Raw genomic sequence first — 21,553 nt, 5'->3', positions numbered from 1 at the left:
CCATGCCCCCAGCTAGGGCAACCCCCCCGCCCCCAGCCAGGACATGCCCCCCTCCCACACAGGGCTGCGAGCTTCCCCACAGCAGTGTCCCCCGCCAGGGCCCTCTCCCACACCCGGAGGCTGCGAACACCCCCAGGGCAGTGCCGTGCCCGTACCTTCGGGCTGCACCTTGCGGAGCTGCACGCTGGGGGGTGCCATGGTGGTGGCGCGGAAGGTGGGGGGCAGCATCTCGGGCTGAGTCGGGGCTCACCCCCCGCAGGTCCTTCTCTCGGAACATCTTCCGCCATGATGGGGAGCGGCTGAAGGTCTTGGCACTGTCCTGGGGGGGTCAGAGATCACAGAGCTGGGCGGGGCCTGGGCACCCCTCTTCCGGCCCTGAAACACAACGTGGACTGGGCGGGGGGAGGGGATGATTCCTGGGGGGCCCATGGCCCAGTGGGGGCATTGTGCGGAGGGCCTGTTCTGTGGAGTCAGGGATGACAGAGTCAGGGAGGGGGCCAGCACCCGGGGAGGAAGTTTCAAGGGGAGAGGCATAGGGGTGTGTGTGTGTGTGGGGGGGGGAGTTCTGACCTCATCCAGCCGACGGTCCGTTCCCATAGCGATGAGATTCCCAAATTCCTTCTCCAGGATTTGCCGCGCCTGGAGCCCAGAGAGAAGGGGGGCGGGGGAGACAGAGGATCAGGTGCCATTGGGGCCCCCTCCCCCCCAATACCCCTATCAGGCCTTGCACCCCCTCTGAACCCCCAGATCAAAGCCTGGGCTCCCTTGAAAAGAGGCACCCCCCAGACCCTCTTCCTGCCCTGCCCCCAGCTCCCCCCTCCCTTCCCACCCAACTCCCGCGCCCCTCTGCTCCCCGGCCCCCTTCCCCTCCCCCATCCCTCCCCCCCACTTCCTGCCTCACCCCAGCTCTGCTCCTCTGCCCCCCAGGCCCTCCCTGGACTGACCTGGGTGTTCTGCATGGGGATCTGCAGGAGCAGGGCCAGGTCGCTGCAGTCGAAGGCGTCGTCCAGGGCCAGCAGCGCCCCGTGCACCCCGCTCTCCGCCAGGTTGTTGGCGAATTCCTTCAGCCCGATCAGCTGGACCAGCACATCACCCGCTCGTTGGACCAGACCATCACGTCTGGGGGGCAGGGGGGGGCAGGGTCACATGGGGCCCCTCGCTCCCGACCCACAGCCCCCTGCTAGCCCATCCCTGGGCTCCCCGCAGCCTTGCCAGTGCCCTCACTCCCGACCCGCAGCCCCTGCTGTCCGTGGGGGTGGGGGTGGGGGGCGTGATACCTTTGAGCTGGTTCTGACTTTCCTCCCGTCGCTGCTCCAGCTCCTTGCGGTCGTAGTTGAGACGTTTCAAGCACATGATCCCGTAGTGGAGACTCACCCTGGGGGTGGGGCGGGGGGAGGGACGGGGGGACAGGAAAGGGAAGTTAGAGGTAGGGAGCCCCCCACCTTCCCTGCAATCCCATGGGGATGCCGGCAGCTACTGACAGCCCCACCCCCAAGGGTTCAGAGATTGGGGAGGCCCTGGGGAAGTGGGGTGTAGATCAGCTGTTTAGGGGGCTGGAGCTGAGTTCAGCATGTGGGGAAAGAACAAGGGCCCCGTCTCTCACTGGTGGAGGGTCAGAAGGAGAAGCGGGAGGAGGGGCAGTGGGGGAGGGGGAGGGGCAGTGGGGCCTGGGGGAAGCCCCCGTCTCTCACCGGTGGAAGCTGTCGACCATCTTGAGCTGGCCCCGCAGCTCCTTCTTGTTGAGGTGGTCGAGCATGCGGGCGTCCACCAGCGACTCCATGAAGTAGCTGCGATACTGGGGCAGGCCCAGGCTGGGCAGCCAGTCGTTCCCCACCCACTCGTGGTTCATGTCGCCGTAGGCCAGGATCTGCCGGGGGGGGGGGGGGGGACAGGTCAGCGCCTGACTTCTCGCTCGCCCCCTGCCCTTTGACCCCGGCATTGACCCCGCAACCCCACTGCCCTTTGACCCCTGACCCACACTGTGACCTCCCTGCCCCTTGACCCCTGACCCACACTGTAACCTCCCTGCCCCATCTCTCACCCACCCTGTGCCCTCCCTGCCCTTTGACCCCATCCTTTTGACCTCTTACCTGCCCTGCGACCCCTGACCTTTTGCCCACCCCATGACCTCCACATCCTATGACCTCCAACCCCTTATTGAGACTGCGACCTGCCCTATGACCTCTCACCCCTACACTGTGACCTTGGCACAACTCCCAAATTCTCACCCTGCCCTAACATCCCTCGTGGCCTCCTAGCCCCCGACCTCTTCACCCTTTGACCCCTGACCTCTCCTTGCTCTGGGACCCAGGACCTTTCCCCACCACTCCCCCAACCTCCGAACATCCCTGACCTCTGACCCTGCTGCCCAGCAACCCACAGCCATCCCTGCCCCATGACCCTGCTGTACACCCTCTGACCCCTGTGTCCTCCCAACCCTCCCACCGCAGAGGGACTAAGCCAAAACCCACAATTCACTGCCAACATCACAGATACTAACACAGATTGCAGGGAGGGCTGACGTGCAGGGTACTGCCAAAAAGACCACCCCCCTGACAGTGGGACAATGTAGCCCTCCTCCCCCCCCCCGCCCCGTCCTCCTCCCCGAAACTGGGGCAATGGGACAGTCCATCCCTCTTTCCTCCCCCACTCCCGCCAACAGGGACAGTGGAACAGTCCATCCCTCCCCGCCCAAAACAGGGACAATGGGACAGTCCATCCCTCTTTCCTCCCCCCTCCCGCCAACAGGGACAGTGGAACAGTCCATCCCTCCCCCCCCAAAACAGGGACAATGGGACAGTCCATCCCTCTTTCCTCCCCCCCTCTCGCCAACAGGGACAGTGGAACAGTCCATCCCTCCCCCTCAAAACAGTGATAATGGGACAGTCCATCCCTCTTTCCTCCCCCCCTCCAGCCAACGGGGACAGTGGAACAGTCCATCCCTCCCCCTCAAAACAGGGACAATGGGACAGTCCACCCCTCCTTTCTCCCCCCATGACACAGGGACAGTGGGATGCCCCATGGCTCAGAGAGCTGCGATTGGCTGGGTAGGAAAGCCAGGGACTGACCTAGAAACATGAGTGACATAGAACACATGTGTGGCCCCGCCCAGCTCCCGGCCACGCCCACATCCTGCCTAGGCCCCGCCCAGCCTCCGCCCACACACTGGGTAGGCCACGCCTAGCGCTGGGCTACATCCTCACATATCCACGCCCCGCCCCTGGCCACGCCCCTGCCCTGCCTAGGCTCCGCCCTCAGCCACATTCCCACATACGCAGCTCACAAGGGTCGGAAATACAGCAGCTGTCCGCCCACCCCGTGTGTGCACGCCACGTGCGTGCGAAGGGGGGTGGCGTCATCGCACGAGAGCGAGGAGACGTGCGAGGCATATATAAAAGAACGGGAGGTCAGGGCGACGGGGCGAGCAATTGCAATACCCCCCGTTCCCCCGCAAAGGCCAAACGTTCGCATCAGAACCGGCCCGTTCCGGGACAACTGGCTACAGGAAACCCAGGGCAGATTTGAAATGTGGTAAACCTATGGCCACGCCCACCCCAGCCTAGGCCACGCCCTCACAGTCCATATTCCTGCCCAGCGGCCCTGTCCCCCTACCTGCTCCCAGCTGATCTCCTTGCTCTCCTGGGCGGGCGCAGTGGGAAGGAAGGTGGAGAGAGCGGTTAGTGCCCGGCCGCGCACCCCAGAGCTGGGCGCCTCCAGCCCCCGAGGGTCAGCAACGCCCCTCCCTCGCCTCCGTGTTCCCCTGTGCACGACTCTCACTCACCAGCTTCGTTGTGGCCGTGAGCGACTCCACCTCCTCGTGCGTCATCCACACGTTGCTCGTGGACTGGGGGTGGGGGTCGGGTCACGAGGGCGCAGGACACGGGGTGGACGAGAGAGAGAGATTTCACCATTAAATCGCTTTAGGAGGGGACAGTCCCAGCCTTCCAGGCGCTGTGGGGAGTGGGGCAGGAGCACCCGCAGGCCTGCACCGAGCAGGAGCCAGTGGGCACCATGGCGGTGGGGCCATGGGGGGCTGTACCAGGCAGGAGCCAAGTGGGGTGGGCACTGTGGGGACCTGAGGGGGGCCTGGAACTGGCAGGTGGAAGCTGATGGGAGCAGGGCGCTGGGGGGAACCGGTCTGGGGATCCGGGGGGGGGGGGGGCGTACTGTGTGGGTGCTAGCGGGTGGAAGCTGATGGGACCAGGGTGCTGGGGGGTGCCATACCCTGCAGGTGCTGGCGGGTGGAAGGGGGGGCAACCGGGGTGCTGGGGGGGGGCTGTACCGTGCAGATGCTGGCAGATGGAAGCCGATGAGGGCGCCGGGGGCTCTCGGGGGGGCCATACCGTGCGGGTGCTGGCGGGTGGAAGTGGGACAACCGGGTGCTGGGGGGGGCTGTACCGTGCAGATGCTGGCAGATGGAAGCTGATGAGGGCGCCGGGGGCTCTCGGGGGGGCCATACCGTGCGGGTGCTGGCGGGCGCCGAGGGGCTGGTGAGCGACACCATCTCCTGGATGGCCAGGCGTAGCTTGAGCCGGTGCAGCGGGTTGCTGATGCCGATCTCCCGCTGGATCTCCGTGTCCGACAGGTTGGCCATGATGGCCCCGCTCTTCACATTGGCCCGGCAGGCGGCCACGTACCAGGCTGGCATCCCCACCCACAGCTGCCAGGGCGGGGGGGGGGGGCAGGGTTAGAGCGCCTGGGGGTGCCCGGCGCCCCCCCACTCACCCCCCCTGACGCCTGGGTTCCAACCTTGTTCCCCCCCTTCCCCGGACAGCTGAGTTCCAGCCTCGTGCCCCCCCCATCACGTCTCCCCCGGACGCCTGGGTTCCAGCCTCGCGCCCCCCCCCATCACTTCTCCCTCGGACGCCTGGGTTCCAGTCTCGCACCCCCCCATCACTTCTCCCCCGGATGCATGGGTTCCAGCCCGCTGCCCCCCCCCCCCCCCGACACTTCTTCCCCGGACACCTGGGTCCCAGCCTCGCGTCCCCCACCTCACTTCTCCCCCGGATGCCTGGGTCCCAGCCCGCTGCCCCTCCCCCAGCCCCCTCGTGCCACCATCACCTCCAGCCAGGACACGACGGTGGGTCCGTCCCAGGCGGCGAAGGGAAGGCCCTGGCGACAGGCCTCCTCCAGCAGCTCGTGCCTAAGGGGGCAGGAGTGGGGGGGTGAGACTGAGGGGACCCCCCCCCGCCCTCCATCCCCTGCCCATAGCCCCCTGCCCCTCCCCCCACTCACTTCTTCTTATTCCGTCGGTCCTTGTCCACCGGCCCAGCCAGCTTGGAGAGACCCAGGGGGTCCGCAGGGGACGTCTCGTCTGACGGGGTCCCGGCTTGTTGCAGGGGAGAGAAAAAGTGAGCGTCTCCCTCCGCACCCCGACTGCTGGCCAGCCCAACCCCCCCGCACCCAGCCAGCGAGCCTGGATGCCTGGGTTCTCTCCCCGGCTCTGGGAGGGGAGCGGGGTTTGGGTGGGTTAGAGCAGGGGGGGCTGGGAGTCAGGACTCCTGGGTTCTCCCCCCAGCTCTGGGAGGGGCGAGTGGGTCGCAGCAGGGTGTGTGTGTTGGGGGAGGGGATCCCAGGGACCGGACACCCGGGTCCCGCGAGGGGCGGGAGACGGACGGACACCTACGCAGGGAGGGTGAGTCGCGGCCTGGGGGGCCCAGCCGCCCCTTCTCCTTCTTCCCAAAGAGGCGCCCGATGGACGACTTGATGCTTTTCTTCTTGGTGGATTTGTGCAGCGAGTCCTGGCTGCTGTTGGCCCCGTCGGGAAGCAGCCTGGGGTGGGGGGGGACAATACAGGCTAACCGTGTCCCTGCTCCCCAATAATTCACCCCCCTGACCACCCCCAGCCCCACCCTGGGTCCCTGCCCCGGGTGAATGACAGAACCCCCCTGATCCACCCCCAAACCTGCCCCCCCCCCGCCGGGTCTCTGCCTCCTGACTTCCCCATCCCAGAACCCCCCCTCCCCTCCGGGTCACTTCCCCCCAACTTCCCCATCCCAGAACCCCCCACATCCCCACCCACCCCCGGCTCACCCTGCCCTCAGGTCCCGGCCGTCCTCCAGGGCTCCGGCCTGCAGCGCCAGGGCCTGGCTCACCCGCTCCAGCCGGGCCGTGCGGGGGGTGGCGGGGGGCAGCGCCTCACAGGGCACCAGGGCCTTCTCCTCCGCCCCACGCCCCTCCTCCTTGGGCACATGGTTCTGTGGGGGGGAAGCAGAGGGCACTGCCTTAGGGAAGCACGCAGCACCGGGGTCCTGTCCGTGGCGGGGATGGGCCTGCTGTAGGGAAGTTCACGGTGCTGGTGGTGGGGGGGGGGACACACCCTGCTCTGGGGGAAGGAAACCCGCTGGTGGTGCTGGGGGACAACGACACCCCGCTGGGGGGAGAGCTGGCAGGACCCAGGGGGGAGACACCCTGCTGGGGAGGGGGAGCTGCCCGAGGAGGGACACACCCTGCTGGCAGGGGGGGAGCTCGCAGCCACCGGGGGTGGGGCGGGATGGGGATCTGCTGGGGGGTGGGAGGAGGACACCCCACTGTGGGGGAGCTGGCAGTGCCTGGGGGGGTAACTGATACTCACCATCCTGTCCCCCTCGCGGGCGGGGCTGTGGGGCGTCAGGCGGGGGGTGGAGTGCCCGCTGCTGGGGGGCGAGGGGCTGGCCAGGGTGGAGCTGGTGACGGACGGGGGGATGGAGGCGCCAGCCCGGTACCGGCCCAGGGACCCGTCCAGCGCCGAGCCGCTGACCCGGCTCTCGATCTCCTCAGCCCGCAGCTCCGTGCACTCCTTCTCCTCCTGGATCAGCCTGGGGGGGCACAGCCGTGACGGGGGGGCCAGCCGCAGGGGCCCCAGGGGGATCCCTTGGCTGTGGGGTAGTTATGGGGGGTGGAGAAGTCACTGAAGGGGTCCCCAGGGATGATGTGAGCAGGTCCCCGAGGATGGCAGGTGAGTCCCAGGGAGTGGGGTTCCCAGGGCAATGTGGGGGTCCCAAGGAGGTTCAGAGGGCATTCCCGGGGCATTAGGTGGGTCCTGGGAATTTCAAAGGGGGTCCCTCAGGGTGGTAGGTGGGTCCCTGGGTGCTCAGATGGGGTCCCTGAGGCGATGTGGGGTTCCCAGGAGGTGCGGGTTCGGGGGGGGCGCTCAGGGAGCCCCAGGGGCGATAAGTGGGTCCTAGGGGGTGGCGGTCCCATAGAGGTTCAGAGGGGGTCCCCGGGAAGTTCATGGGGGCATTCAGGGGGGTCCCTGGGGGCAGCAGTCCCATAGGAGTTCAGATGGGGTCCCCGCCCAGTAGGGGGGGGTCCCGAGAGCGGTAGGTGGGTCCCAGGGGCTTGGGGGGGTGGGGGTGGGGGGTCTCACTTGATCTCCTTGTTGATGGCCTCGAGCTGCTCCTGCAGCATTATGGCCAGTGTCTGCACGTCCGTCTGCCCGCTGGGCGAGAGCAGGTCGGCTGAGCCGAAGAGGGGGTCGCGCTCCTCCTCGTCCGACCCATCCAGCCCCCCCTCGAAGGGCTGGGCCAGCCCCCCCGCCTGCTGTGCCCGCTCCCACTCCTGGGGGGCCTGCGAGGAGATGGGGAGGAGGAGATGGGGGGAGGCCCCACAACTGCCCTGCAGCACAGGCCCCACCCCACAACAGCCCCTCCCCACCCCTGAAGCACAGGCCCCCACCCACCCCACCCCGCAGCACAGGGCCCCACCCCCAATTCCTGGGGGCCACCAGGGGTGGGAAGTGATCTCAACCCTGCCCCCCAGCACCCCTCCAGCCCTGCCCTCCATCCCGATAGCAGGAGATGGCGAAGTACTCACCGGGGGTGGGGGCAGATCCGGGGCAGGGGAGATAAAGGACACAGTTAGTAGCAGCCAGAAACCTGCCCCCACCCAGCCAGTCCCCCGCCCCCTAACCCCACCGCCCCATCACCTTAGTGGCTTCATCCTTGACGGCCCAGCGCCCCTTCTTGTGCCTGCGGGGGGCGCCGGCGTAGGGGTCTGCGGGCAGGGCGGGGGCCTGGGAATAGCGCAGCTCCAGGGCACTGCCCGGCAGGGACCTGCGGGAACAGTACTGTGTTCGGGACAGTGGCTGTTGCCTCAGTTTCCCCACCTGCTGCATGAGCCGCCAGGCCAGGGCTTGGGGCAGGGGACACAATGGGGGCTGGGGAGCAGACGTGGGAGGAGTTTGCTGCAAGGGGTAACACCCCAATTTTCATCACCCTATTTTCTCAGCTGCGCAAAATTTGGAGGGGTGGGGGTGGGGTGATAGGTTTGAAGCATTTTTTCCCCCAATCTGGATCGATTCCCATTTTCACAGCTACGGGAAAAGATGGGTGGTTAAGGGGCGGGAAAGTCAGGCAACGAACGGGAGACAATTAAAACCGTTTCGGATGCCAGTTGTCCCCCATCGCACGTCGGGGAAAGATCCTCCAGCCCAAGCAACACGTTGGCCACCCGACCTCCCCTTCTGTCGCTGCGCGGTGAATTTCCGTCTCGGTTCACCGTGAATTCCACATTTAAAAACAAATTAAAAACCCGATCCCGCCAAGCCCAGTGATGGCCGAGGCCCTGTCTCTTCAGGGGTTAAGGAAAAATCCCGGCGTTTTCTCAAGAGCTATTATTCAAGGGCGATTTTAATGGATTTTCCCCTGAATTTTCAACCACTTGAGTGCGTGGGACAATACTGATTCTGTTAGGAAAAGCCCGTGAACAGTAAGGTTGGTAACTGCGAGACTCTCTGTTAGCGTACGGTGCTGGAGTGGAAGACACAGATGCATCGATGTGCGTGTACAGCTAACGTACAGCGTAAAACTGCTTTTCGCAGCTTTCACTTTTCTCTTCACTCCTGCGTGCGCAGAACGAATGAGCTGCGCATAGTTTTAGGTTTTTTGCTCAAAAAAGCTTCGGCTGAAAAGTTGCTGCAGTTCCACCTTTTGCCCACCAGAGGGCACTGTGGTAATAGAACAAAGCAGCAGCTCCCAGCAAGCTAGGGAAGAGAAAGAGCCTGCAGAGCCTTCTTCGTAGAGCCTGTCGGGCCAGGTCAGGAGACAGGGGCTATGGGGAGACAGACAGTGTGGGCTGCTGCGGGGTCAGACAGGGGCTCATAAGGGCTAGGACAGACTGGGGCAGGGGATGAATGGGAGTGGAGGCACAGGGCCACAATGGGGAGGGAGGTACAGGGCCAGATGGGGGTGGGTTGCAGGGCTACATAGGGATGTGGGGAGTGGGTGCCTGAGTGGAGGTGGGGGGACACATTGCCCGACTGAATGGGAGAGGCTAGGGGTCAGCCAGGGTCTGCATGGGGGAAGCTCCCGAACAATCCCTCCCCACCCCCCAAAATAACCTGCTCCATACTGTTCACACCCAGGCTCCTTCCCAGAAATTACTTCCTCTCCCTCAGCTCCTCCATTACCCCTGACTCCCCCAGTCTTGGCACGGCTTCTCGGTGGTGCGGGAAATATGGTTCTGTCTTGTAGTTTAAATGAATTATTGCTCCGAGTTCAGTATTAATATGCCTAGTAAGAAATCTATTTGTCAAAAAACATTTTCTGAATCTTTTGTTGTCTGTATTGTTACAGATGTACTTGCTGACAGAGATTCTAAAATAAATGACCAAGAATAATTGAAACTGCTGTGATTATATTGTGTTATTTTGACAAAATTTGCAGAATTTGAAACTATCGTGCACAGAACTTTTAATTTTTTGGCGCAGAATTCCCCCAAGAGCAGCTCCCTGATATTTACTCTGAAAACTGATTTGTTTGAACTGATTTGCACCACCTGATTTAATTTTTGTAGCAAACACAAATCAATTTCCTAAAAATTTTTACACAAAATGTCCCAGGCTCTAGCTAGGCAGGGTTTTTAAGCAATTACACAGATATAGTCATATTTGTCGTTTTTCCATCTCGTCCGACCTTAGAAAACGGTGAACGACGTGTTCCCTCTTTACTAGATTTTTTTTTAAACCTTGAGATTTGTGTCAAGCTAGATTTGAAATTAAAATTCAATTAAAAATGCACCAAACCAGCATTTTCATTTTTTTTTTTAAAATTAGCTAAATAAAACTGCGCGCGAGACCCATTTTGCTTGTGAAACGGGCTGAGTTGAACATTTATTAATTAGTAAGCCGCGACCGGTGAATTGAACCGGGTGTTTGCAGTCCCAGTGCCTGTCCCGTGTTTGGAGTGAGCGGATCTCATTCCCTCTCCGGGTTTTCAGGCAGAGATCGGAAGAGGAAAACCAGCTCTCCTTTTCCAAACCCCCATCGGTTTCCGAACCTTGGCTGAGCTGGGCATTGAAGGGACCTAGCCAAAGAAACTGAATTTTCGCCCCCAGCCAGCTTTAACCCCTGTCCAAACTCCGCTCCGGCTTCCGGCCAAACTCGGCCGCGAACGTCCCGCTCCGCGGTTTTCGTTCGTTTCTATCGTTCCAACCAGAACTGGTTTTTACAACGATAAACCTGGATTTGGTTTCTTTTCTAAATCATCCGTTTTCCTCCACCTCGCCCTCCCCCACTCAGGAAACCAAACCCCCCTGGGGAGACGCCCCCCAAGAGCCGCTCTCTTCCCTCCCATCGCCCTCAGATGCCCCCTCCTCCACTTTAACCCACCCAGTAACCCCCCGCCCCGGGTCTGCCAGGGACCAGGGAGCCGGGGGGGCGACACGGTATCAGTCCGTTACCTGGAGTAGGAGGAGACGGGCCGGCCCCGCAGCTGGTCGATTTCCATCTGCATCCGCTCCATCTCCGCCAGCAGCTGATCCTAGGGGATTGTGGGGGAGGGGACACGGTCAGAGCAGCAGAGATCCCCATGCCCTGAACCCCCCAGCCTGGGATCCCCGCTCTGCCTACACCCCAAGCATCCCCCTGCCCCCCCAGCACAGCCCCCTGTGCCCAGCCCCCACCCCGAGCTCCACCCCCAGGCAGCACGCGCCCCCCCCCATACCTTGTTCAAGAGCAGCTCGTCCTGCAGCTTCTTCATGTCCGCGATTTCCTCGCTCAGCGTGTTCTGGGGGGCAGATGGGGTGAGACCACGGACCCCTACACAACCCCCCCCCGCAGGTCCCAGACCCCCCTCCAGCCCCGCCGGCGCCCCTCACTCCCGCCTCGCAGCCCCCTGCCAGCCCAGGCCTGACCCCCCCCGCCCAGCCCCGCCAGCGCCCCTCACTCCCAACCCGCAGCCCCCCGCCAGCCCAGCCCTGACCCCCCCCTCAGCCCCACCGGTGCCCCTCACTCCTGCCCCGCAGCCCCACCTTCTCCTCCAGGGCCCCCATTCGCTCCTTGAGGTGCAGCTGCAGCCGCTCATTGGACTCCGACAGCAGCTTGTCGACCGTCTCCGAGAGCCGCTTGTTGTGTTCGTCGTTCATCTTCTCCCGCTGCCGGGCCTGGGGGGGGGGGGGGGGGGGGGGTCATGGGGGTCCCCCTGCCATGGCCCAGAGCCCCCCACCTCCCTGCAGGCCCCCCTCCATCCCTCAAAGCCCCCCCCACCCCACCCTGCAGCCCCCCACCCCTGTGCCCCAGAGGGCCCCCCCCATATCCCGAAGCCCCGCCCAGAGCTGGGGACAAGCCCTGCCCCTCCCATGTGCACCTGCCCCATGGTCAGACAGCTCCTCCCCCCTGGGGACACAGAGCACCCCCCAGAGTACGTCTCCCCCACTTGGAGAGCAACCCACAGAGGGCCCCCGCATCTCACCACCTCCCCCCCCCCAGTCCCCTCCAAACTCCCAGGGACGGGGGTGGGGGGGGCAGCAGAGCTGGGTGGAGAACCCAGGAGTCCTGCAACACCCCCCCCGGGCCCCCCCTCACCCGCTGCAGCTCCTGGTTCTTCTCCTCCAGCTGCGCCTCCAGCTGGCGCAGGCGCTCCTCGAAATTCCCGTGGCGCTCCTCGGCCTGGGGGGGATGGGGGGGACTCAGCCATGCAGCCCCGCCCTCCGGGGCCTGGCCGGGGGGGCGGGGGGAAGAGGAGCTGTCGCCCGGGCCCCCACTCTAGCCAACCAGGGGGTGGGCTCATCCCCCACTGCCATGACCCCCCCAGCCACCCGCTGTACTGCCCCCTCCCCCACCACTGCCCCCTTCCTGCCCCCCCACTGCCACAACCCCCCCAGCCACCCGCTGTACTGCCCCCTCCCCCACCACTGCCCCCTTCCTGCCCCCCCAGCCACCCGCTGTACTGCCCCCTCCCCCACCACTGCCCCCTTCCTGCCCCCCCACTGCCACAACCCCCCCAGCCACCCGCTGTACTGCCCCCTCCCCCACCACTGCCCCCTTCCTGCCCCCCCAACCACCCGCTGTACTGCCCCCTCCCCCTTCATGCCCTCCTTCCTGCCCCCCCACTCCCATGACCCCCCTTGCCACTGCCCCCCTTCCTGCCCCCCCACTCCCACGACCCCGCAGCCACCCACTGTACTGCCCCCTCCCCCACCACTGCCCCCCTTCCTGCCCCCCCGCCACGACCCCCCCAGCCGCCCGCTGTACTGCCCCCCTTCCTGCCCCCCATGACCCCCCCCACCACCCGCTGTACTGCCCTCTCCCCTGTCACTGCCCCCCTTCCTGCCTCCCCACTCCCACGACCCTCCCTTGCCACTGCCCCACTTCCTGCCCCCCCACGACCCCCCCCAGCCACCCACTGTACTGCCCCCTCCCCCGCCACTGCCCCCCCCGCCCTCCCCCACCTTGCTGAGGGCGGCCACGCGCTGGGCCAGCTGGGCTTCGATCTCGGGCAGCGTCTCGGCCCGTTGCAGCGTTTGCTGGAGCTTCGCCTTGGCGTCCTCCAGCCACTCCTGCAGCTGGCGCCCCTTCTCCTCGCTCTGGGGGGGCACCGAGAGTCAGAGACCCCCCCCACAGCCCCCCGCCCCTTCTCCTCGCTCTGGGGGGCACCGAGAGTCAGAGACCCCCCCCACAGCCCCCCCGCCCCTTCTCCTCGCTCTGGGGGGGGCACCGAGAGTCAGAGACCCCCCCCACAGCCCCCCGCCCCTTCTCCTCGCTCTGGGGGGGGCACCGAGAGTCAGAGACCCCCCCACACACCCCCCGCCCCTTCTCCTCGCTCTGGGGGGCACCGAGAGTCAGAGACCCCCCCCACAGCCCCCCCGCCCCTTCTCCTCGCTCTGGGGGGGGCACCGAGAGTCAGAGACCCCCCCACAGCCCCCCGCCCCTTCTCCTCGCTCTGGGGGGGGCACCGAGAGTCAGAGACCCCCCCACACACCCCCCGCCCCTTCTCCTCGCTCTGGGGGGGGCACCGAGAGTCAGAGACCCCCCCACAGCCCCCTGCCCCTTCTCCTCGCTCTGGGGGGGGGGCACAGAGAGTCAGAGACCCCCCCCACCCCCTTCTCCTCGCTCGGGGGGGGGCACCAAGAGTCAGAGACACCCCCCCCCGGGGTTAGGCCAACCCTAAGAACTTCTGCTTGCGGGTGGGTGGGGGCAGGCATCTGGCAGCACGGCGACTCCTTGCTTGGAATATTGGGGGACCCTGGGGGTTCTGGTGGAAGTGGGGATCCCAGAGGGGTTGTGGGGGGCCCTGGGGGGACAGTGAGGGGGCTCTTACCTGGCAGCACAGCGACTCCTTGCAGGGCTCATTGGGAGGGGTTTCCAGGGGGCCCTGGGGGGGCTCTGACCTGGCGGTACCCTGACTCCTTGCAGGGCACATGGGGGGGTCCCAGGGGAGTTCTGGGGACAGCAGGGGGGGTTCTGGGGGGGGTTCTGACCTAGTGGTACAGCAACTCCTTACAGGGCACATTGGGGGGGTCGGGGCTCTGACCTGGCAGTACAGCGACTCCTTGCTGGGTACATGGGGGGGATTCCAGGGGGTTCTGGGGGTCAGCGGGGGGGCCCTGGGGGGGCTCTGACCTGGCGGTACAGCGACTCCTGGCAGGGCACATGGGGGCAGGGATTCCAGGGGGTTCGGGGGGTCAGCGGGGGGGCCCTGGGGGGGCTCTGACCTGGCGGTACAGCGACTCCTTGCAGGGTACATGGGGGGGGATTCCAGGGGGTTCTGGGGGCAGCAGGGGGGGCTCTGGGGGGGGCTCTGACCTGGCGGTACAGCGACTCCTTGCAGGGTACATGGGGGGGGATTCCAGGGGGTTCGGGGGGTCAGCGGGGGGGCCCTGGGGGGGCTCTGACCTGGCGGTACAGCGACTCCTGGCAGGGCACATGGGGGCAGGGATTCCAGGGGGTTCGGGGGGTCAGCGGGGGGGCCCTGGGGGGGCTCTGACCTGGCGGTACAGCGACTCCTTGCAGGGTACATGGGGGGGGATTCCAGGGGGTTCTGGGGGCAGCAGGGGGGGCTCTGGGGGGGGCTCTGACCTGGCGGTACAGCGACTCCTTGCAGGGTACATGGGGGGGGATTCCAGGGGGTTCGGGGGGTCAGCGGGGGGGCCCTGGGGGGGCTCTGACCTGGCGGTACAGCGACTCCTGGCAGGGCACATGGGGGCAGGGATTCCAGGGGGTTCGGGGGGTCAGCGGGGGGGCCCTGGGGGGGCTCTGACCTGGCGGTACAGCGACTCCTTACAGGCCAGCTCGCTCTCCAGCTTGTCGTTGGCGTCGTGCAGGGACGTGGCTTCGCGCTGGGCACTCAGGTACCGTTTCTCCAGCGTGGTGATCCGCTCCTCCATGTCCTCCCGCTGCGCCAGCGCCTGGCGGGTGGAGGGGGAGCAGGCTGGTGTGTGTGGGGGGGCCTGACAGATTCTCCCCCCCCTCCGGGGCCAGCCACAGCATCCCCCCACCCCAAGCCGGGGCCAGCCCCGATGCCCCGGGGGACTCTGGGGGCTCCAGTGGCTTAAGGGGTCCCTGCCCCACTCTGCCACGGGGGTGGGGGTCTCCCTGCCTTGTGGGCGAGGATCCTGGGGGGGCTCTTGGGCCTGGAAGGGGTTCGGGGGGGGCTCACCTCCTTGAGGTCACGCTGCAGCTTGGCGTTGCCCTCCTGGGCCTTGGCCAGGTCGCGCCGGGCGGCCGCCAGCTCCTCCTCCAGCTCCGCCACCTGCCGGCAGAGGAGCCGGAGCCGCTCCCGCAGCTGGGCCAGCTCCTCCCGCTGGCGCTCGAGCAGCTCCTCCGGCTCCGGCGCCCGCCCCGCCCACCCCTCGGGGGGCCCCGCCCCGTTCGCCGCTGCCACCACCGCCTGGGGGGGGGGAGACATTAGGGACGCGGGGGCCCCCCCAAAGAACCCCAGAGCCCCCCCCAACAGGCCCCATTGCACCCCCAATATCCGCAGCATCCCCACCCCTCCCACTGAGTCCCCCAGCCCCCCCCAGAGCCTGCCCAATATCTCCAGCCCTCAAGCGCTCCCCCGCCCAGCCCCCCCCCAATACTCCCCCTTGAGCCCCAGTTCCCCCCAGAACCGCCCCCCACCGCTCCCCCGGCCCCTCTCACACAGGTCGGGGCGTCCCCCTCCTTCGGCACGTCCTGGAGGCCGGACCGACGCCGGGCGAGCTGCTCCCGCAAGGACAGGGACTGGCGGGGGAGACATCAGAGCCGTGAACTTCCCCCAGCAGGGCCATGCCCCTCCCCCCACCCGGGGGACTCCTGGGTGCTGCGAGCTTCCCCGCAGCAGTGCCCTGGGCTGGGAGTGCCCCCCTCCCCCCCGCTCGCGACTCATTCAGCTTTAGGCAGGGGGTGCTGTCCCCCTCCCGCCCCCCTGGGTGCCAGTACCTCTTGGTTGGACATTTCCAGCTCCTCCTCCAGCACCGCGACCCGCTCCAGGGCCACCCGCAGCCGCTCCCGGACCTGCAAAGGGGGGTGGGGGGGGAGTGGGCTGTGATCAGACCAGCCCTCACCCCCCCCCCGAGCCCAACCCCCATGCCCCCCATGACACCTAGAGCCTGACTGCCCAACCAGGCCCCCCCAGAGCCCGACCCCCACCCCCGGGCCCAACCAGACCCCCCCCAAAAGCCCAACTCCCTACCCCCAACCAGGCCTCCACCCACACCCAGAGCCCGACCCCCCCCACCTTCTCATCCAGCGCCTTGTGGTGCTCGAAGAGGGACTTCAGAGCCTTCAGCACCTCGACCTCGCTGGAGACGCCGGCCGGGGACTGGGCCTGGCGCTTCACCACGGTCATGCGGAGCGACCGCTCGTGCCGCGACACCAGGCACTCCAGGTGCTCCAGCAGCAGCTGCGGGGGGGGGGGGGGGGGTGAGGGGGGGTTGAGGGACGGACGGACAGACCCCCCTCCCATGCCTCCCCCCCGGCCGCAGCACGGACTGACAGACACACCCCCACCCCCCAGTCCCCGGGAATCAACCATGGATGGACAGACACGGACATCGCCCCCCCCCCTCCCCGCAAGGGAGGTGGGAATGGCTGGACGGACCCTGGTGGGGGGGGACCCCCCCTCACCCGCGTGTTATTGCGCTCGGCTTTCAGCTCTGAAATCTCCTCCTCCCGCTCCAGCAGCTGCTCCCGGCAGGCGTTCAGCTCCTTGGTCAGCGCCGCGAACTCCTGGGGGGTTGAGGGGGGGTGGACAGATGGGGGGGGCGCGGTGGGACGACACACTGCAGGGTTAAAAACTGCAAAATTCCAGCTGCACTTTATCCTGGGCCCACAGGGAGCCTCCCCCACCCCCCCACAGGGAATCCTCCCCTGCCCTGCCTCTGCCCCCCCCAGCCAGAAAACTGCCCCCAGCCCTGCCTGTGCTCCCCCCGCCACGCATCATCCCCCCTCCCAGCACAGCCCCTGTCTACCCCCCCCCGGGCCCAGGAATCCGATCAGCCCCATAACTGCAGGGAACGGCCCAGGGACCGAGGGGCCAAAACCCTGGTGGTTTGGGGGGGGCGGGGGGATCAGAAGGGGCAAAACATGGGGAGACACTGAGCCTCCCCCTGCCCCCGGGTATCTGCACCGGGCTGGGGCATGGCCAGACAAGCGTGCTCTCAGTGTGGGTGGGTGGGATCAAGCAGGTCTCGAACCCGGCTCCCGCTGGGGCCAGCTCCCGCCAAGAGCCACAGTCGCGTGCCCCCTTTCCCCCCCCGGACAACTCGCCAGCTTCCTTTAACGAACCGTCGCCTCGTTTGCTACAGAACCAGCTTGAGATCGAAGGCGCGACGGACCCAGGGTCAGCGACCGCACCCCTGGGATCAGGAGCCATCTGCAGGGTGCTGGGATGGGGGCACATGGGACCAGCTACTGCTGACCCTCACCGGGCCGGCAAGACGCACCCGGGCCCCCAGGGGACCATCGGAGGCTCGGCTAGATGCGGCCGAGCAGTTTGCGAGAGGACGGGTCGGCTCGAAGGCCGGATCTCCCACCCGGCGCGGGGTGTAGGCTGGGCTCCGCCAGGAGCGTCACACCCACACCTCGGGGGACGTCCGTCCCCGGGAAAACTCGCCGCGTTCCCGCGGATCCTCGGCGTCCCGCCGGCGGAGACAGGGAACCTGCTGCCGTGTCGGGGCCAAGCCAGGAGAATCAGAGGACCCGCGGCGAATACCGCCCCGATATTCCCCCGGCCAGGCCCGCGGCGGATCAGGGCAGGTGATGGACGGAGAACGGCGCCGAGGACCCACCACGGCCAGTTTCACTCGGCCCTGATGCCCTTCGGCCGAGCGGACGCCCCGGCCAGGTTCCAGCGTCTCCCCGAGGACGTGTTATGGGATGGCTCGGCCCGGCCTGCTGCGACACCAGTCCCGTTTCTTCGGACCACCCCGAGCGGCTCTTTCCACGCCGGGACAGGCCGAGAGAGGCACAAAACTCACCGTGGCCTTTACACCGAGCTCGAAAACCGCGCCTGGTTTCGAACCATGAAAGCTGCAGCTCTATTCCAACTCGCCACCAAAACAGCCCTCGAGGGGGCCCGGCTCCAGCCCAGGCTCTTACCAACCCCGAAGATTTAGAGAAGCCGCCCAAGGCCGGAGCACTGAGCCAGCCACCGCTTGGGCGGGCCGTGTTCGGCCCACGGTTCAACCCGGTCATCCCCGCCATCCCGGAGCGAGATGTGGCCAAGCCGGCACCTGCTCCGCGGGCTGGCACCGACAGGCAGAGTTTGACCCGTGATCTAGCACCGTGATGGGCCGGGCCAAGCTGGGTCGGCCTCCGGCTCCCACTCTGTCCCCGCCTCTGTCTGACAGGTCCAAGCTCCTCCGAAACGGGCGCCCCACTTCCAGTCCCTGAGCCCCGGTTCTCCAGCTCCCGTCCCAGGTCCTGCCTGCCGGGCGCCCTCCTGGAGCGTCCGGTCCTTGGGACGTCTCTTTGTCTCGCTGGAACCTGCTGGTTTGGGTTTGAGCCACCCCTCCCGCCCTGTGTTAACCTTTTCACACCCCGCTTGGGGAGCAAGGCAACGCACGGAGGGAAACTGAGGCACGCCTAGGTGTGACACAAACATTACAGGAAACCGCTGCTTCGTCACAGCCTCCCCTCCACGAGCTGCCCTCAGCCCAGCGGCCAGCCGGAGGGAGCGAACCAAGCGCGGGGACAGCTCTGCTGGAACGGCCAGTCCTCGCACCACGACGCACCTCCCCGGGCGTCACGTCACGTCCCGTCCCCCCTCCCAGCGTTACCCGCATCCTCCGCCGGCCCAGCAGCGTGGGACCGGGTCTCACCTGTCCAGCGGGCACAGGAGCCGTCTCGGAAAACCAAAGCTGGGTGACAAAAAGCCAGGCGAGACCCACGTCGCCAGCCAGGTCCCTGTCCCCACAGGGACGGACGTTCCCGCCAACCCAGGCACCGGCTCCCTAGCAAATCCGATGACAGATCAACCTGTTCCCTACCCGGGGCTCAACCCCCGCCGCCCACGCCCCAGACGGGATGGGCACGTCGTCCGGGGTGGGGCTGGTGGCCAGAACCAAGCAAGGCAAACACCAGCCGCTGATCCAAAGGGTAGGGGCCGGCCCTGAGCTCAGTGTCCCACCAAACCACCCCGAGGACAGGGGTACAGGCACGACCCCGCGGAGCTCAAACCTGCAGGTCTTTCCAGCTCGCTAACCACTAGACCCTGCCGCCTACGTCCCGGCCCCGACAGCGGTGAGGGGATCGGCGGGGGGAGCGGAGCTGCGGAGTCGCTGGCACGGCTGGGGTGGGCAGGGCGGCATTACCGCCCAACCTCTGCCCGCATCCACCCTAGCGCAGACACGTTTCTGCCGCCGCGGGAGCTTGCCCGGCTGGCAGGGCTGGTCTATGCTGTACCAGCCAACCTCTGCCAGTGCCCCTCACTCCTGCCCCATAACCCCCTGCTAGCCCAGCCCTGCCCCCGCAGCCCTGCCGGTGCCCCTCGCTCCCGCCCCACAGCCCCCTGCTAGCCCAGCCCTGCCCCCGCAGCCCTGCCGGTGCCCCTCACTCTTGCCCCGCAGCCCCCTGCTAGCCCAGCCCTGCCGGTGCCCCTCACTCCCGCCCTGGGCTCCCCCCAGCCCTGCCGGTGCCCCTCACTCCGACCCCGCAGCCCCCTGCCCCCCCAGCCCTGCCGGTGCCCCTCACTCCCGCCCTGCAGCCCCCCGCCGGGCGCTGACCTGGGGCAAGGCGATGCTCAGCTGTCTCTGCAGCGACTCCTTCTCGTGGGCCAGCTCGCGGAGCCGGAGCTGGGCCGTGCCCAGGCTGTCCTGCGTGTCCCGCAGCGTCTCCAGCAGCCGCTCCCGCTCCGTCAGCATGTTGACCATCAGCTGTTCGAAGTTGGCGTCCTCGGGCCCGTAGGCCGAGCCCCGGCGGCTGTCCTCGCTGATGGTGGGCATCACTTCGCACATCATCCTGCCTGGGGGGCGGGGCAGGCCCCGGGTGGGGCGCCGCGGGGGGTGGGGCTGGGCGGGGGGCTCAGTGCCCCGACCTACCGGCGGGGGGGGGGGGAACGAGGGGGGGAAGAAAGAATGAGACAGAACTCGGATGCCTGGGTTCTATCCCAGCGCTAGGAGGGGAGGAGGGTCTAGTGGTTAGATCAGGGTGGGCTGGGAGCCAGGACTCCTGGGTTCTCTCCATGGCTCTGGGAGGGGAGTGCGGTCTAGTGGTTAGGGCAAGGGGGGGCTGGGCGCAAGGACGCCTGGGTTCTCTCCCTAAGTTTTGGTGGGGCGTAGAAAGTGGGGGAGGTCCCTTACTAAAAAACCACATTAATTTAAAACATCGCACCCCCCCCATCGGGCCCAAGGCCCCACTGTGGGTTTTTGTGGGGCAGCGTGGCCAGCTCTGCCCGCTCCCACATAAACACTGGGGGGTGGGGAGGTTCATTATAAGGAGTAAAAGCTGGGCCCCTCCCCCAACAGCTGGTGACAACCCCCATGGGGGGGGGTGGGTCATGGCTGCCATGGGGGGGTTATAAACCCCTTCCTGCCCCAGCCCCCCAGGGTAGGAGCTGGTCCAGCAGCCTCCTCACCTGGGGCAGGGGAGGGCTGGGAACACCCTGGCCCAACCTGCCAGGTATCTCCCCCTCCCCGATACCTAGGGAACACGCACCCAGGTGTGCACCCAGCCCCCCCCTCCACACAGCACAACAGACACACACACAGCGGCAGAGCTGTCAGCAAAGCCAGACGCCCGCTTCTGCCTGCCAGGAGCAGGACTCGCTCCCCCACGCAACACACCCGGCCTCACCCGCTCCCGACAACCCGACACTGGGCCACGCACACGGCCTCACACGCTCCCGACACTGGGCCACGCACACGGCCTCACCCGCTCCCAACAACCCGACACTGGGCCACGCACACGGCCTCACCCGCTCCCGACAACCCGACACTGGGCCACGCACACGGCCTCACACGCTCCCGACACTGGGCCACGCACACGGCCTCACCCGCTCCCGACAACCCGACCCTGGGCCACGCACACGGCCTCGCCCGCTCCCGACAACCCGACACTGGGCCACGCACACGGCCTCGCCCGCTCCCGACAACCCGACCCTGGGCCACGCACCCGGCCTCGCCCGCTCCCGACAACCCGACCCTGGGCCACGCACACGGCCTCGCCCGCTCCCGACAACCCGACCCTGGGCCACGCACCCGGCCTCGCCCGCTCCCGACAACCCGACCCTGGGCCACGCACCCGGCCTCGCCCGCTCCCGACCCTGGGCCACGCACACGGCCTCACCCGCTCCCGACAACCCGACCCTGGGCCACGCACCCGGCCTCGCCCGCTCCCGACAACCCGACCCTGGGCCACGCACCCGGCCTCGCCCGCTCCCGACAACCCGACCCTGGGCCACGCACCCGGCCTCACACGCTCCCGACAACCCGACCCTGGGCCACGCACCCGGCCTCGCCCGCTCCCGACAACCCGACCCTGGGCCACGCACCCGGCCTCGCCCGCTCCCGACAACCCGACCCTGGGCCACGCACCCGGCCTCGCCCGCTCCCGACAACCCGACCCTGGGCCACGCACCCGGCCTCGCCCGCTCCCGACAACCCGACCCTGGGCCACGCACCCGGCCTCGCCCGCTCCCGACAACCCGACCCTGGGCCACGCACCCGGCCTCGCCCGCTCCCGACAACCCGAACCTGGGCCACGCACCCGGCCTCACACGCTCCAGACACAACACAACACACACAACGCAACACTGGGCCATGCACACGGCCTCACTCGCTCCTGACACAACACGACACACACAATGCGACACTAGGCCACGCACCCGGCCTCACACACTCCCGACACAACACGACACTGGGCCACGCACACGGCCTC

General features: G+C 67.0%; 1 protein-coding gene across 2 annotated transcripts; it reads right to left on the bottom strand.

Annotated features, from left to right (window-relative positions):
• Positions 1 to 948: 948 nt before the first annotated feature.
• On the bottom strand, positions 949 to 19,669 carry PPFIA3 (PTPRF interacting protein alpha 3). Of its 2 annotated transcripts, XM_074937777.1 has the most exons (25): positions 19,402 to 19,669; positions 16,304 to 16,405; positions 15,915 to 16,079; positions 15,617 to 15,691; positions 15,338 to 15,418; positions 14,856 to 15,086; positions 14,458 to 14,604; positions 12,649 to 12,783; positions 11,783 to 11,866; positions 11,230 to 11,361; positions 10,923 to 10,985; positions 10,660 to 10,739; positions 7,907 to 8,033; positions 7,349 to 7,548; positions 6,575 to 6,857; positions 6,034 to 6,197; positions 5,627 to 5,772; positions 5,236 to 5,329; positions 5,062 to 5,143; positions 4,460 to 4,660; positions 3,782 to 3,844; positions 3,613 to 3,639; positions 1,692 to 1,867; positions 1,278 to 1,375; positions 949 to 1,119 (listed from the first exon to the last, which is right to left on the bottom strand). In XM_074937777.1, the coding sequence occupies exons 1-25, from the start codon at positions 19,633 to 19,635 to the stop codon at positions 1,073 to 1,075; spliced, it is 3,237 nt and encodes a 1,078-aa protein (XP_074793878.1). In that variant the 5' UTR covers positions 19,636 to 19,669; the 3' UTR covers positions 949 to 1,072. The 2 variants fall into 2 exon arrangements, with proteins under 2 accessions (XP_074793878.1, XP_074793879.1); XM_074937778.1 differs by lacking the exons at positions 949 to 1,119; positions 1,278 to 1,375; positions 1,692 to 1,867; ... (1 more) ...; positions 3,782 to 3,844; positions 5,062 to 5,143 and having other exon boundaries at positions 4,467 to 4,660.
• Positions 19,670 to 21,553: the final 1,884 nt, after the last annotated feature.

Source organism: Natator depressus, chromosome 23, assembly GCF_965152275.1.
Source record: "Natator depressus isolate rNatDep1 chromosome 23, rNatDep2.hap1, whole genome shotgun sequence".
Lineage (NCBI taxonomy): Eukaryota > Metazoa > Chordata > Testudines > Cheloniidae > Natator > Natator depressus.
The sequence above is the reverse complement of the archived record's forward strand: the minus strand, read 5'-3'. Positions and strand labels throughout refer to the sequence as shown.

Coding starts and splice junctions, on each gene's coding strand:
- PPFIA3 (XM_074937777.1), bottom strand. CDS start 19,635: ATGATGTGCGAAGTGATGCCCACCATCAGCGAGGACAGCCGCCGGGGC. Junction 10,740..10,922: donor ACGAGCTGCTCTTGAACAAG/GTATGGGGGGGG, acceptor ACAATCCCCTAG/GATCAGCTGCTGGCGGAGAT. Junction 6,198..6,574: donor CCCGCGAGGGGGACAGGATG/GTGAGTATCAGT, acceptor TCCCCCCCACAG/AACCATGTGCCCAAGGAGGA.